The sequence below is a fragment of the Nerophis lumbriciformis genome, linkage group LG22, assembly GCF_033978685.3.
Source record: "Nerophis lumbriciformis linkage group LG22, RoL_Nlum_v2.1, whole genome shotgun sequence".
Lineage (NCBI taxonomy): Eukaryota > Metazoa > Chordata > Actinopteri > Syngnathiformes > Syngnathidae > Nerophis > Nerophis lumbriciformis.
Genome location: NC_084569.2, coordinates 38204959 through 38217458, shown reverse-complemented (window position 1 = coordinate 38217458; position 12500 = coordinate 38204959). Strand labels below are relative to the sequence as shown.

Sequence of the window (12500 nt, the reverse complement as noted above, 5' to 3'; positions counted from 1 at the left end):
AGTTGCAAAGTGTAAAAGCCAGCATGTGTGATGGTATGGGGGTGTATTAGTGCCCAAGACATGGGTAACTTACACATCTGTGAAGGCGCCATTAATGCTGAAAGGTACATACAGGTTTTGGAGCAACATATTTTGCCATCCAAGCAACGTTACCATGGACGCCCCTGCTTATTTCAGCAAGACAATGCCAAGCCACGTGTTACATCAACGTGGCTTCATAATAAAAGAGTGCGGGTACTAGACTGGCCTGCCTGTAGTCCAGACCTGTCTCCCATTGAAAATGTGTGGCGCATTATGAAGCCTAAAATAGCACAACGGAGACCCCCGGACTGTTGAACAACTTAAGCTGTACATCAAGCAAGAATGGGAAAGAATTCCACCTGAGAAGCTTCAAAAATGTGTCTCCTCAGTTCCCAAACGTTTACTGAGTGTTGTTAAAAGGAAAGGCCATGTAACACAGTGGTGAACATGCCCTTTCCCAACTACTTTGGCACGTGTTGCAGCCATGAAATTCTAAGTTAATTAAAAAATTAATTAAAAAAAGTTTATGAGTTTGAACATCAAATATGTTGTCTTTGTAGCATATTCAACTGAATATGGGTTGAAAATGATTTGCAAATCATTGTATTCCGTTTATATTTACATCCAACACAATTTCCCAACTCATATGGAAACGGGGTTTGTACATTGGCCCTCAACCAATTTTTACTTTCAGCCCAATGCGACCCCCAAGTCCAAAAGTTTGGTCACCCCTGGTGTAGCCTGTTGAACACTTCCGAACGTGGTATTTTCTGAACAAAAAATCTTCTCTCACCCCTCGAAGGTATGTTGCCGAGAGGCTGCTCTTCTCTGTTCTTCTTGTTCTCTTGTCTAATAAGTGCCTGCAATTATAGAACATAAACATTATACACAGAAGCTGACGAGGCCACAGACACTTTAATGATCTCAATGAGAAGCCATTGAAATTGTGTCAAATGTCTTCCATGCAATCGGTGCTTATCCTCATGCCAGTTGTGTTCATTGACATACTGTAGTGATAACTCATGCCACCAGATGGCAATCTAGCATCAACAATAAGCCAATACTGTCCCCTTGAATTGGGAAATACACCTTCAAACTGATCTTATTGGCCTTTCCTTTGTTCCAAAGAAGACGATGACACTGCAAACCCAGTGGCTTGTATGAATGATGTCGTGAACTCACAGTGTGATCCACTGCAGGGGGTCTTGCAGCGTGTGATCCCCTGGTGGCGTCCACCTCTTCTCTCCAGGAGTCCGCCTTGTGCTGCAGAGTAGCCCCATGCTACCGTGGAAACAAAATAAATAATGAGTATATCTAACATTTGCTTGGTGCCTCAATGTTTACAAGGGTAGTCTTGTGTCCAACACAAACATTCCAACTTTTAGAAGAGGATAATTAGAGCTCGTTTATTGCTTTTGCCCTTTAAATCGTGTGAGTAGGATACACACACTGATCACCTTCGTACACCACTGTTTGATTTAAATAGACTGACCATACTGGGCTGTCCGGGCGGAGTTTCTTAAATGCCTCAAATGTCCGGCATTTTGAGTTAGGGTTGTGTGTATTTTCAATGTACGCCAAGGGTTAAGAAGGGGTTAAAAACAAAACAAATTGTGTGTGCAGCAGCATTGGTGAGGGAGGGGCAGAGACAGAGAGAGAGAGAGAGTTAACGCCCCTCCCCTCCCTAAACTGAAATTAGATTGAGAACTTGATAATGTTCATTTATTTATTTATTTATCCGTACAAACCACTCTGAATTGCAGGCACCACCCCTAGGGGGATTTGCCTCACTATTTGCGAAGCACCGTTATAACCTGTCATTATTCACTTAAATAGGATTAGACATCTGTCAAGTTTTTGCTTACTTCAGAATGAAAAGTTAAGTTAAGTTAAAGTACCACTGATAGTCGCACACACAGTAGGTGTGGTGAAATTACCCTCTGCATTTGACCCTCCACCCTCTGGGAGATGAGAGGAGCAGTGAGCAGCAGCCGCGGCCGCGCTCGGGAATCATTTTTGGTGATTTAAATAGAGATTTTTTGATTCATGTACACCGCAAAAACAAGCTGAGAAAATATAAGAAAAAAATGAAAGATGTGAAAAAAATCTAAAAATGTAAAATATAATAAAATCTATTTCTGTAATATAATAAAAATAAAAAATATAATCAAAAAACACTAAAAAAAAAATGTGGAATTATCTATCCATGCAGCTAGTTAATTTTACTTGATAGTGCATCCTAAATTAGGATTTGTATATCAAGAAATTATCAGGACTTTAAAGATAGAAATACATATTTTATTTTGGAAATAAGTATTATTCAAATTGCATTTCTTAAATTAAACTGCAGAAGATTTTCTACGTGGGAAAAAACAAAATATCTTCTTCGAATATTAATAATACTATAATTTTAACAATTTTAAAGTAGAATAGACAAAATATAATTATTCATGCTAAAATTAAGATTGTGGTGTAAAGTCAGTGACTAAAAATTAATAAATAGCTATAATTTCTAGAAATAAAATTTAAAATCTTGGCAAGTGTGAAATATTTTGCAGTGTGGGATTATAATCAGTGGATAATACAAATCATAATGATACATGATTATTATGATGATTTTATTGTTATTAGCGCATCTCTTGGAAGTGAAGTCCCCTCTGTCTTTAGAAACTAGTGAGACCTCTGTAACTTTAGTTGTGGGTCCTTGAATGCAACACAGATAAGTGCATTCAGATACTGCAACATTGAAACTTGTACATACATTTCGTGAATGCTACCACAAATTGGTTTACTATATCTGTATCTTTCCTCTATCACCTCACCCTTGTAGGGGTGGGTAGTAACGCGCTACATTTACTCCGTTACATCTACTTGAGTAACTTTTGGGATAAATTGTACTTCTAAGAGTAGTTTTAATGCAACATACTTTTACTTTTACTTGAGTATATTTATAGAGAAGAAACGCTACTTTTACTTCGCTCCATTTATCTACATTCAGCTCGCTACTTATTTTTATCGATCTGTTTATGCACACTTTGTTTGTTTTGGTTTGTCAGACAGACCTTCAAAGTAGGATCTATCGCATGCCTGCGTTTCACCAATCAAATGCAGTCACTGGTAATGTTTGACTCCGTTTCACCAATCAAACAGAGCCAGGCGGTCACATGATTAACTACACAAAGTTTCAGCGGCAAACAACAAGCTTAAGCTTACATGAACTCAACGTCAAATTTGAGGAAGCACATCGCGGTAAGTAACGTTAGTAGATATTTTGGCTGTCACCGTAGGTTGATGTTAGCTTCCCTGCTATGAATCACTGTCAAATGTACATCGTGTGGGGACATTTATTAACGCACTGCAGCCTCATACACAGACACACACACACACGCGTGCATAGAAACACCAATCAGAAGTGCACAGTGTGTTCCCAGATGCAGCCCACACCTATCCGTTTATGGTTTGCGTAAAGGCTAACTTGTTATTTTCCTTTGTAATCTCTGCCTACTGAGCCTATGGTGCTGTTAAGTTATTGTGGCTCAATTTGCCTTACTTTTTTTTATTTTAATGTATTATTATTTAATATATATTATTGTTTTAGTTGCTTAAGAGATATTCCTGGCTCTGAATTTGCTCATTGCTATTTTTATGTTTTTGTGCATTATTTGTTGCCGTCATCATTAAACGAACAGGTTACTCATCAGTTACTCAGTACTTGAGTAGTTTTTTCACAACATTTACTCAAGTAAATATTTGGGTGACTACTCCTTACTTTTACTTGAGTAATAAATCTCTAAAGTAACAGTACTCTTACTTGAGTACAATTTATGGCTACTCTACCCGCCTCTGTGGTACAGGTTTTGTTTTAACATAAATTACATATTTAAATGGCAGTGAATGGGGTATAAAAATGGGGCATAAAAAAAGCACGTATCATCTTCATTATGAACAGTTTAAATTGTTTGGGGAAAAAATGAGAAAAGGGGAACTATCAACTTTCAACTGTCAGTGTAGACACACTTCAGGCACATCCTACCTATTCAGCCACCCTATTAGGACCGTATCATTTACGATATAAATGATAAAATGAGAGTAAGTCAAACGTAGCTCGTTTGAAGTGTCTCAGAAGAGATGAAAGAAAGCGTAGGAAGTCAAAACCAGGCAACCTTTCCTTGGTCCTGCTAAAGTTGCTGAATCTCTATCATCTTCTAATCTCCTGTTCTGCGGTCGACCCTAATTATAAAGGAGGCAAATTTCCCCGCAGAGACTAATAATGGCTGACATAATCACTACACGTTATTGGGAATTCTCTTTGGAGACGTACATCAGGGGTGTGCAAACTTTCTGACGCGGGGGCCGCCAAAAAAAATTGTCTGGGGGCTGAAAGCCAACTGGATGTAAAATAATTGTATACCGTAATATATATATATATATATATATATATATATATATATATATATATATATATATATATATATATATATATATATATATATATATATATATATATAATATGTATAAATATATAATATATATTAGAGATGCGCGGTTTGCGGGCACAACCGCGGAGTCCGCGGATTATCCGCGGATCGGGCGGATGAAATTAAAAAAAATTAGATTTTATCCGCGGGTCGGGTCGGGTCGGGTCGGGCGGTTGAAATTAAAAAAAAATTGATTTTAAATAGATTCAGGCGGGTGGCAGTTAAACCAATTCGGAAATATATATACATAGTTAAATGTTGTTACCCACATACGAAAAACGAGCAGGCACCTGCTGCATATGCCACAACAGAAGAAAAAAAAAAAAAAGAGATGGACACTTTTACGGAGCGGAGAAGGCCCCCGACGCCTCGCCGGGGTCCGGGACCGAGGCCCCTTCCCCCGAGAGGGCCCCACCGGGAGCCGTAGCTGAGGCGATCCGCGAGAAGGGCCCGACGCACGTCCAGGGTCACCACCGCGCCCACCGCACCGACACCCCGCCTCGTCCGCCTTCGCCGCGGCCGGCGTCACGCGCAGCAGGTAAGCAGCTTACCTGCCCGCCACCCCCGTGGCCGGGGGCTCGTAACAGGGGTCACTCCGCGCGCTCCGCCCGCGCAGCTTACCTGCCCGCCACCCCTGTTGCCGGGGGCGCGTAACAGGGGTCACTCCGCGCGCAGTGCGCTCACGAAAGGGGTGGGGCTCACCCTGGTTGATATAGACAGCAGGACGGTGGCCATGGAAGTCGGAACCCGCTAAGGAGTGTGCAACAACCCACCTGCCGAATCAACTAGCCCTGAAAATGGATGGCGCTGGAGCGTCGGGCCCATATACCTGGCCGTCGCCGGCAGCGAGACGCGCTTGGAGGTGCGCTCAGCGCGGCTCCCATATGATTGCGCACTGGTGTGTGTCTGGGTCGTGACAGCGTTGCACGCGAATGTCTGTGCTGCATTGGATCAGTCTCCTTTCTTTAACAGGCAAAAGCTTTATAACCTCACTAATGCCTTGCATCGTCTATATTAGATATATAACAACGGGCAGGTGCGGGCGGGTGCGGTTCTGATCAAATGTTACATCGGGTGGATGGCGGATGGTTGACGACTTTCTGATGCGGTTGCGGATGAAATAATTGCCTATCTGCGCATCTCTAATATATATATATATACAGTATATATATATATATATATATATATATATACACCGTATTTTTCGGAGTATAAGTCGCACTGGAGTATAAGGCGCATTTTTGGGGGAAATGTATTTGATAAAAGCCAACACCAAGAATAGACATTTGAAAGGCAATTTAAAATAAATAAAGAATAGTGAACAACAGGCTGAATAAGTGTACGTTATATGAGGCATAAATAACCAACTGGTATGTTAACGTAACATATTATGGTAAGAGTCATTCAAATAACTATAACATATAGAACATGCTATACGTTTACCAAACAATCTGTCACTCCTAATCGCTAAATCCCATGAAATCTTATACGTCTAGTCTCTTACGTGAATGAGCTAAATAATATTATTTGATATTTTACGCTAATGTGTTAATCATTTCACACATAAGTCGCTCCTGAGTATAAGTCGCACCCCCGGCCAAACTATGAAAAAAACTGCGACTTATAGTCCGAAAAATATGGTATATATGTATATATATATATATATATATATATATATATATATATATATATATATATATATATATATATATATATATATGTGTGTGTGTGTGTGTGTGTGTGTGTGTGTGTGTGTACATGTTGTATTGATATAATGGATATATAATTAAGATAATTGGATATTTTGTCAAGACTTGGTCCTGGGGTTTAGTTTTTCTCGAAGGCAACGGAAAGTTGGCTCGGGCGAGACGGGAATTAAGATACATTTTTATTTAAACACTATAAATACAAAACAAGGAAGTAAACAAAAGGCGCGCACAATGGCGGAGAACAAACTATGAAACCAAACACATGCACAAAGGCAAAAACTATGAACAACAAAAAACACTAACTGTAGCTTAATAAACAAAAACTTACTTGGCATGGAACCGGCATGAAAAAAAGAGCAGCAAGGATCATAAGGGTGTGGAGAGTGTGCAGAAGCATAAATGTGGGGATGTCACCAGCAAGACAAACTGAAAACAATGAACTTAAATACTACAGACATGATTAACGAAAACAGGTGCGTGACTCAAAACGTGAAACAGGTGCGTGACGTGACAGGTGAATACTAATGGGTTGCTATGGTGACAAACAAGAGTGCACAATGAGTCCAAACGTAGAACAGGTGAAACTAATGGGGTAATCATGGAAACAAGACAAGGGAGTGAAAAGCCAGAAACTAAAGAGTCCAAAAACTAAACAAAACATGACTAAAAACAAAACATGATTACACAGACATGACATATTTAGAGTATGTGAAAGTACAACTCCTACCTTGTTTACTTCTGTGACGACCTCCCTAAAGTTTTGTTTAAATGGTTTAAATGTAACTTAGATATTGGGCTTCACTATGTAAAGCGCTTTGAGTCACTAGAGAAAAGCGCTATATAAATATAATTCACTTCACTTCACACTTCACACTTCACTTGTAATCAATCAAAAATGTCAAGCAGCTAAAATGCACCAAACATGGATAAGTGTGGAGAGTATTTAACATGTTTCCCATCATGCACTCAAATACTTTTATATGGGTGTATGTTTGATTTTTTTTTAAAGGTGTTTTGACGTTTTTCATAATATCCACAAAGTTCAGTGAGCAGGTTGTATTATGTGTAACCATGTGAGTTGCATATATATATATTTATATATATATATATATATATATATATATATATTTTTTTTTTTTTTTTTTTTGCACAATGACTAGGGAAGGTTGTTTGAGTTATGGCATATTATAAATGCTGTGTTGATCTTGAAACGACCTGGTCGCATCGTGATGCGGGTGTTGTTCTCCCAAGGATGCAGACGGCTTCGGTCACAGCTTGCAGGTAGGAACATTTATTGAAAATATAAATCGTACGGGGAACAAACAAAAGACGTGCACATAGCACAAAAGGCAAAAACAAAAGGACTAGCGTGGGAACTAGCAGGCAAAAGTAGCATAGTGTGAAAAGCTAGCAGGAATCAAAATAGTCGTTATCAGTTGTATGGAAACAAACTAGGAAGCCAGACCGAGTGAGGCCAGGGCAAAGACTAAATAGCCCTCTGATTAGCGCCCGGGCAACAGGTGCGCGTCCCGGACACTAACCAGAGGCAGGTGTAAGCAATCTGCCGTCATGGCAACTGAAACAAACAAAAACTCAAGGTGCTGAAAACACATGTGACTCGAAAACATAAACAAACTATGATCCGGGCAGCGGATCATAACAGATCTTTCACGGTACATTAAAGGATCATTGACCTAAATTATTCACTTTGTCCACAAGATGGCACCAAATTGTAGCATTCAGAGGCGCCTGATATTTAAGATTAATTTGAAAGAGCGTGGCAATACTTAATTGAACTCATGACGTCCCGCCAGCTAAATTAGGATTTTTTTTTTTATAGGATGGGGTAGACTTTTATTTATTCCACAAGGGGGAATTTACTGATGCTGGTGGGCCGCACTTGGGCCACGGACCGTAGTTTGAACACCCCTGACCTACATGAGGATCATTAGCCATCCTGAAAACAAGCTATGACATACTACAGCATCAATGTGACTGAAGCGGGATGTTTACCTTATTCATGAGGTGGGAGAAGGACCGGATGAGGCCACAGTGCTTCTCAGCCAGGAAGCGGTATCGTCTCTCCTCCTCCTTCAGAGCCTCGCCGTGGCTTTCCCGAAGGAAATGCATGTACTCATCCTGTAGATGCACATTCATCAATGTAACCAAAGTGGATTGAAATATCACAAAATTGTTTCGGGTGAATCAACAAAAATTGACACGGAAGCATTTTCACTTTTTGAAGGTGTCTGTCACGGCCCGTACGCATGCTGCGTCACTCCGGCGGCAGCAAGCAGCTGCTTTCCATCAGCACTCAAAGCACCTGTCGCTAATCAAAGTCCTGCCTTCAAAAGCCTGCACAACCTGCTCTCCGGCGCCAGAACGTAATCATCTGTTCCCGTACAACCTCCGTTCCCGCGTTGACGAGCTGTGTGTCTCGTCATTCCTTCTTCCTCTGCTTCTCGGACTGCCTCTTGGATCTCGACCTCCCGCTTGGACACGGACCTCCTACGCCTCGCTATAGCCCCCGACTACCTGCTTGTCTCACGGACATTCGAGCGTGCCTTTCCCCTCGGGGACTTCCGCCTCTCGCTCCACACAACAGCTAATCTCCACACATAGTCTCACACACACACACTCTTGGATTTTTGTCACACTCCATTTATCTTGGTTTATTATATTATTGTTTGTTCTTATATATATAGAGAATATAAATATAATAAATCCATCCATCCATCCATTTTCTACCGCTTAATCCCTTCGGGGTCGCGGGGGGCGCTGGAGCCTATCTCAGCTACAATCGGGCGGAAGGCGGTGTACACCCTGGACAAGTCGCCACCTCATCGCAGATATAATAAATCATAGAGTTAAATACCAACCCCTTGTTGTCTGTGCCGTCAACTCCCCCCGTACACAATTATGTTTGTTTATATTATTAAAGTTAAAGTACCACTGATAGTCACACTCACACACTAGGTGTGGTGAAATTACCCTCTGCATTTGACCCATCCCCTTGTTCCACCCCCTGGGAGGTGAGGGGAGCAGTGAGCAGCAGCAGCTGTGGCCACGCTCGGGAATCATTTTGGTGATTTAACCCCCAGTTCCAACCCTTGATGCTGAGTGCCAAGCAGGGCGGTAATGGGTCCCATTTTTATAGTCTTTGGTATGACTCGGCTGGGGTTTGAACTCACGACCTACCGATCTCAGGGCGGACACCAGACTTATAATCAGTGATGCAGCAGGAAGTGAATAGAAAAATTATGATGTCATTCGTAAATTGACATTTTTACATGTGCTTCTTCACGCAAAACGAGGGCCAGTACGGATTGCGGGGCCCTAGGCACAGGGCGTGGTCTGCGTTAAGGGATGGACGGCCATTTGTACAGTAGATAAAATGCCCCAAATGTGGTATAGTTTTGGGTTCAAACTACATTTTCAGGAAACAGATATCAAAAGTCAGAGTAAAGCCGCTGCTTCTCCACATCGAGAAGAGCCAGATGAAGTGGTTCGGCCAGAATGCCCCCCGAGGTGTTTAGGGCGCGTCCGACCCGGTAGGAGACCACTGGGGAGACCAAGGACACGGTGGCGGGACCATGTCTCCCAACTGGCCAGGGAACGCCTCGGGATCCCTTGGCGAAGAGCTGGGCGAAGTAGCTGGTTGAGAGTGAAGTCTGGGATTCTCTGCTTGGACCTCGGATAAGCAGAAGAAGATGGATGGATGGATAGCAATCTGCGGTCCCCTCCAAGGTTTCTCATTGTCATCCCACTGGGTTGAGTTCTTTCTTGCCCTGATGTGGGATCTGAACCGAGGATGTCGCTGTGGCTTGTGCAGCCCTTTGAGACACTCGTGATTTAAGGCTATATAGATAAACTTTGATTTGATTTGATGATAAACGTGCATATACTGAGTCAGTACATCCACAACAGTGCTGAGTTTTGATAAAGAAAACGTGTGGAAAAATACAAACCTGGTTAGTTCCACGTCTTAGCTGTCGGTCCATAACTGCTGCCTGACTGTGGACGCTCATCTCGTATTGTTTTCTGCTGCCCTATGAGACACAGAGAGATAGATAGATAGATAGATAGATAGATCATACTTGCCAACCCTGAGACCTCCGATTTCGGGAGGTAGGGGTGGGGGCGGGGGCGTGGTTGGGGGCGTGGTTAAGAGGGGAGGAGTAAATTTACAGCTAGAATTCACCAAGTGAAGTATTTCATATATATAAATATATATATATATATATATATATATATATATATATATATATATATATATATATATATATATATATATATATATATATATATATATAAAAATATATACGAAATACTTGACTTTCAGTGAATTCTAGCTATATATATATTTTTTATTATATATATATATATATATATATATATATATATATATATATATATATACGTATATATATATATATATATATATATATATATATATATATATATATATATATAATAAAATAAAATAAAATAAAAAAATATATATATAAAGTTAAAGTTAAAGTTAAAGTACCAATGATTGTCACACACACACTAGGTGTGGCGAAATTATTCTCTGCATTTAACCCATCACCCTTGATCACCCCCTGGGAGGTGAGGGGAGCGGTGGGCAGCAGCAGTGGCCGCGCCCGGGAATCATTTTTGGTGATTTAACCCCCAATTCCAACCCTTGATACTGAGTGCCAAGCAGGGAGGTAATGGGTCCCATTTTTATAGTCTTTGGTATGACTCGGCCGGGGTTTGAACCCACAACCTACCGATCTCAGGGCGGACACTCTAACCACTAGGCCACTGAGTATATATATATATATATATAGCTAGAATTCACTGAAAGTCAAGTATTTAAACAAGGAGATGAAGCAGAATGCATCATCAGAGAGGGTGTTCAGCATGGTTAGAAAAATAGTGACAGAGAATAGAACAAGGATGGACAATTCAACCCTTAACTCAACAATGAGTAGATGAGTGTTATGTGTGTTTATATGTGTAAAAAATTAACACTGAAATTCAAGTATTTCTCTTATTTCAGTGAATTCTAGCTATATATATATTTTTATGTTGTATTTTATTATATATATATATATGTATATATATATATATATGTGTGTATATATATATATATATATATATATATATATATATATATATATTTTTTATTATATATTTTAAAACTATATATGTATATATATATATATATATATATATATATATATATATATATATATATATATATATATATATAGATGTATAGATATATAATAAAAAAAATTAAATAAAATATATATAGCTAGAATTCACTGAAATAAGAGAAATACTTGAATTTCAGTGTTAATTTATTTACACATATACACACACATAACACTCATCTACTCATTGTTGAGTTAAGGGTTGAATTGTCCATCCTTGTTCTATTCTCTGTCACTATTTTTCTAACCATGCTGAACACCCTCTCTGATGATGCATTCTGCTTCGTCTCCTTGTTGTGTGCGCAGTTGTGCACTGCACTCTCTAAAAGCCGTAGATGTTATTGTCACATATGCATGTACAGTAGATGGCAGTATTGTCCTGTTTAAGAGTATCACAACATTGCTGTTTACGGCAGACAAACTGCTTTACAGTAGACGAACACGTGACTGCTGTTGTTGTGTGTTGTTGCCGCGCTGGGAGGACGTTAATGAAACCGCTTAACAATAAACCCACATAAGAAACCAAGAACTCGCCCTGGATCATTCTACAGTTATAACGTGATTGGGCAGGCATGCTGTTTATATTGTGGGAAAGCGGACGTGAAAACAGGCTGTCGACACGTCACTCAGGTGCGCGTGGAGCTGGAGGGGGCGTGGCCTCCAGCTGCGCCTGAATTTCGGGAGATTTTCGGGAGAAAATTTGTCCCGGGAGGTTTTCGGGAGAGGCGCTGAATTTCGGGGGTTTCTCGGAAAATCCGGGAGGGTTGGCAAGTATGAGATGGATAGATAGATAGATAGATAGATAGATAGATAGATAGATAGATAGATAGATAGATAGATAGATAGATAGATAGATAGATAGATAGATAGATAGATAGATAGATAGATAGATAGATAGATGGATAGATAGATATTTACATATATCCGAATTTAAGTGTTACTTCTTTTATTTCATAATCATATTACAAAACAGCTAGTGTTTTTCTTCCAAAATGTGGTCTTTTGGTTGTCTGCAAAACTGTGTGCTTAACCTTGAAGTGAGGAATGTTAGAGAGAGAGATAATAGACATTTGTTTTGGCTAGAGAGA

At 40.1% G+C, this 12500-nt stretch overlaps 1 protein-coding gene across 1 annotated transcript in view; it reads right to left on the bottom strand.

Annotated features, from left to right (window-relative positions):
* Nucleotides 1-12500, bottom strand: part of baiap2l2a (BAR/IMD domain containing adaptor protein 2 like 2a) — a 74370-nt gene that overhangs the window by 36202 nt on the left and 25668 nt on the right. Inside the window, exons 6-9 of the mRNA XM_061974526.2 lie at nucleotides 10177-10257; nucleotides 8222-8347; nucleotides 1204-1302; nucleotides 815-881 (exon numbers count right to left, since the gene is read on the bottom strand). Of these exons, the coding sequence (XP_061830510.2) occupies nucleotides 815-881; nucleotides 1204-1302; nucleotides 8222-8347; nucleotides 10177-10257 (373 nt within the window). The remainder of the gene's footprint in view (nucleotides 1-814; nucleotides 882-1203; nucleotides 1303-8221; nucleotides 8348-10176; nucleotides 10258-12500) is intronic.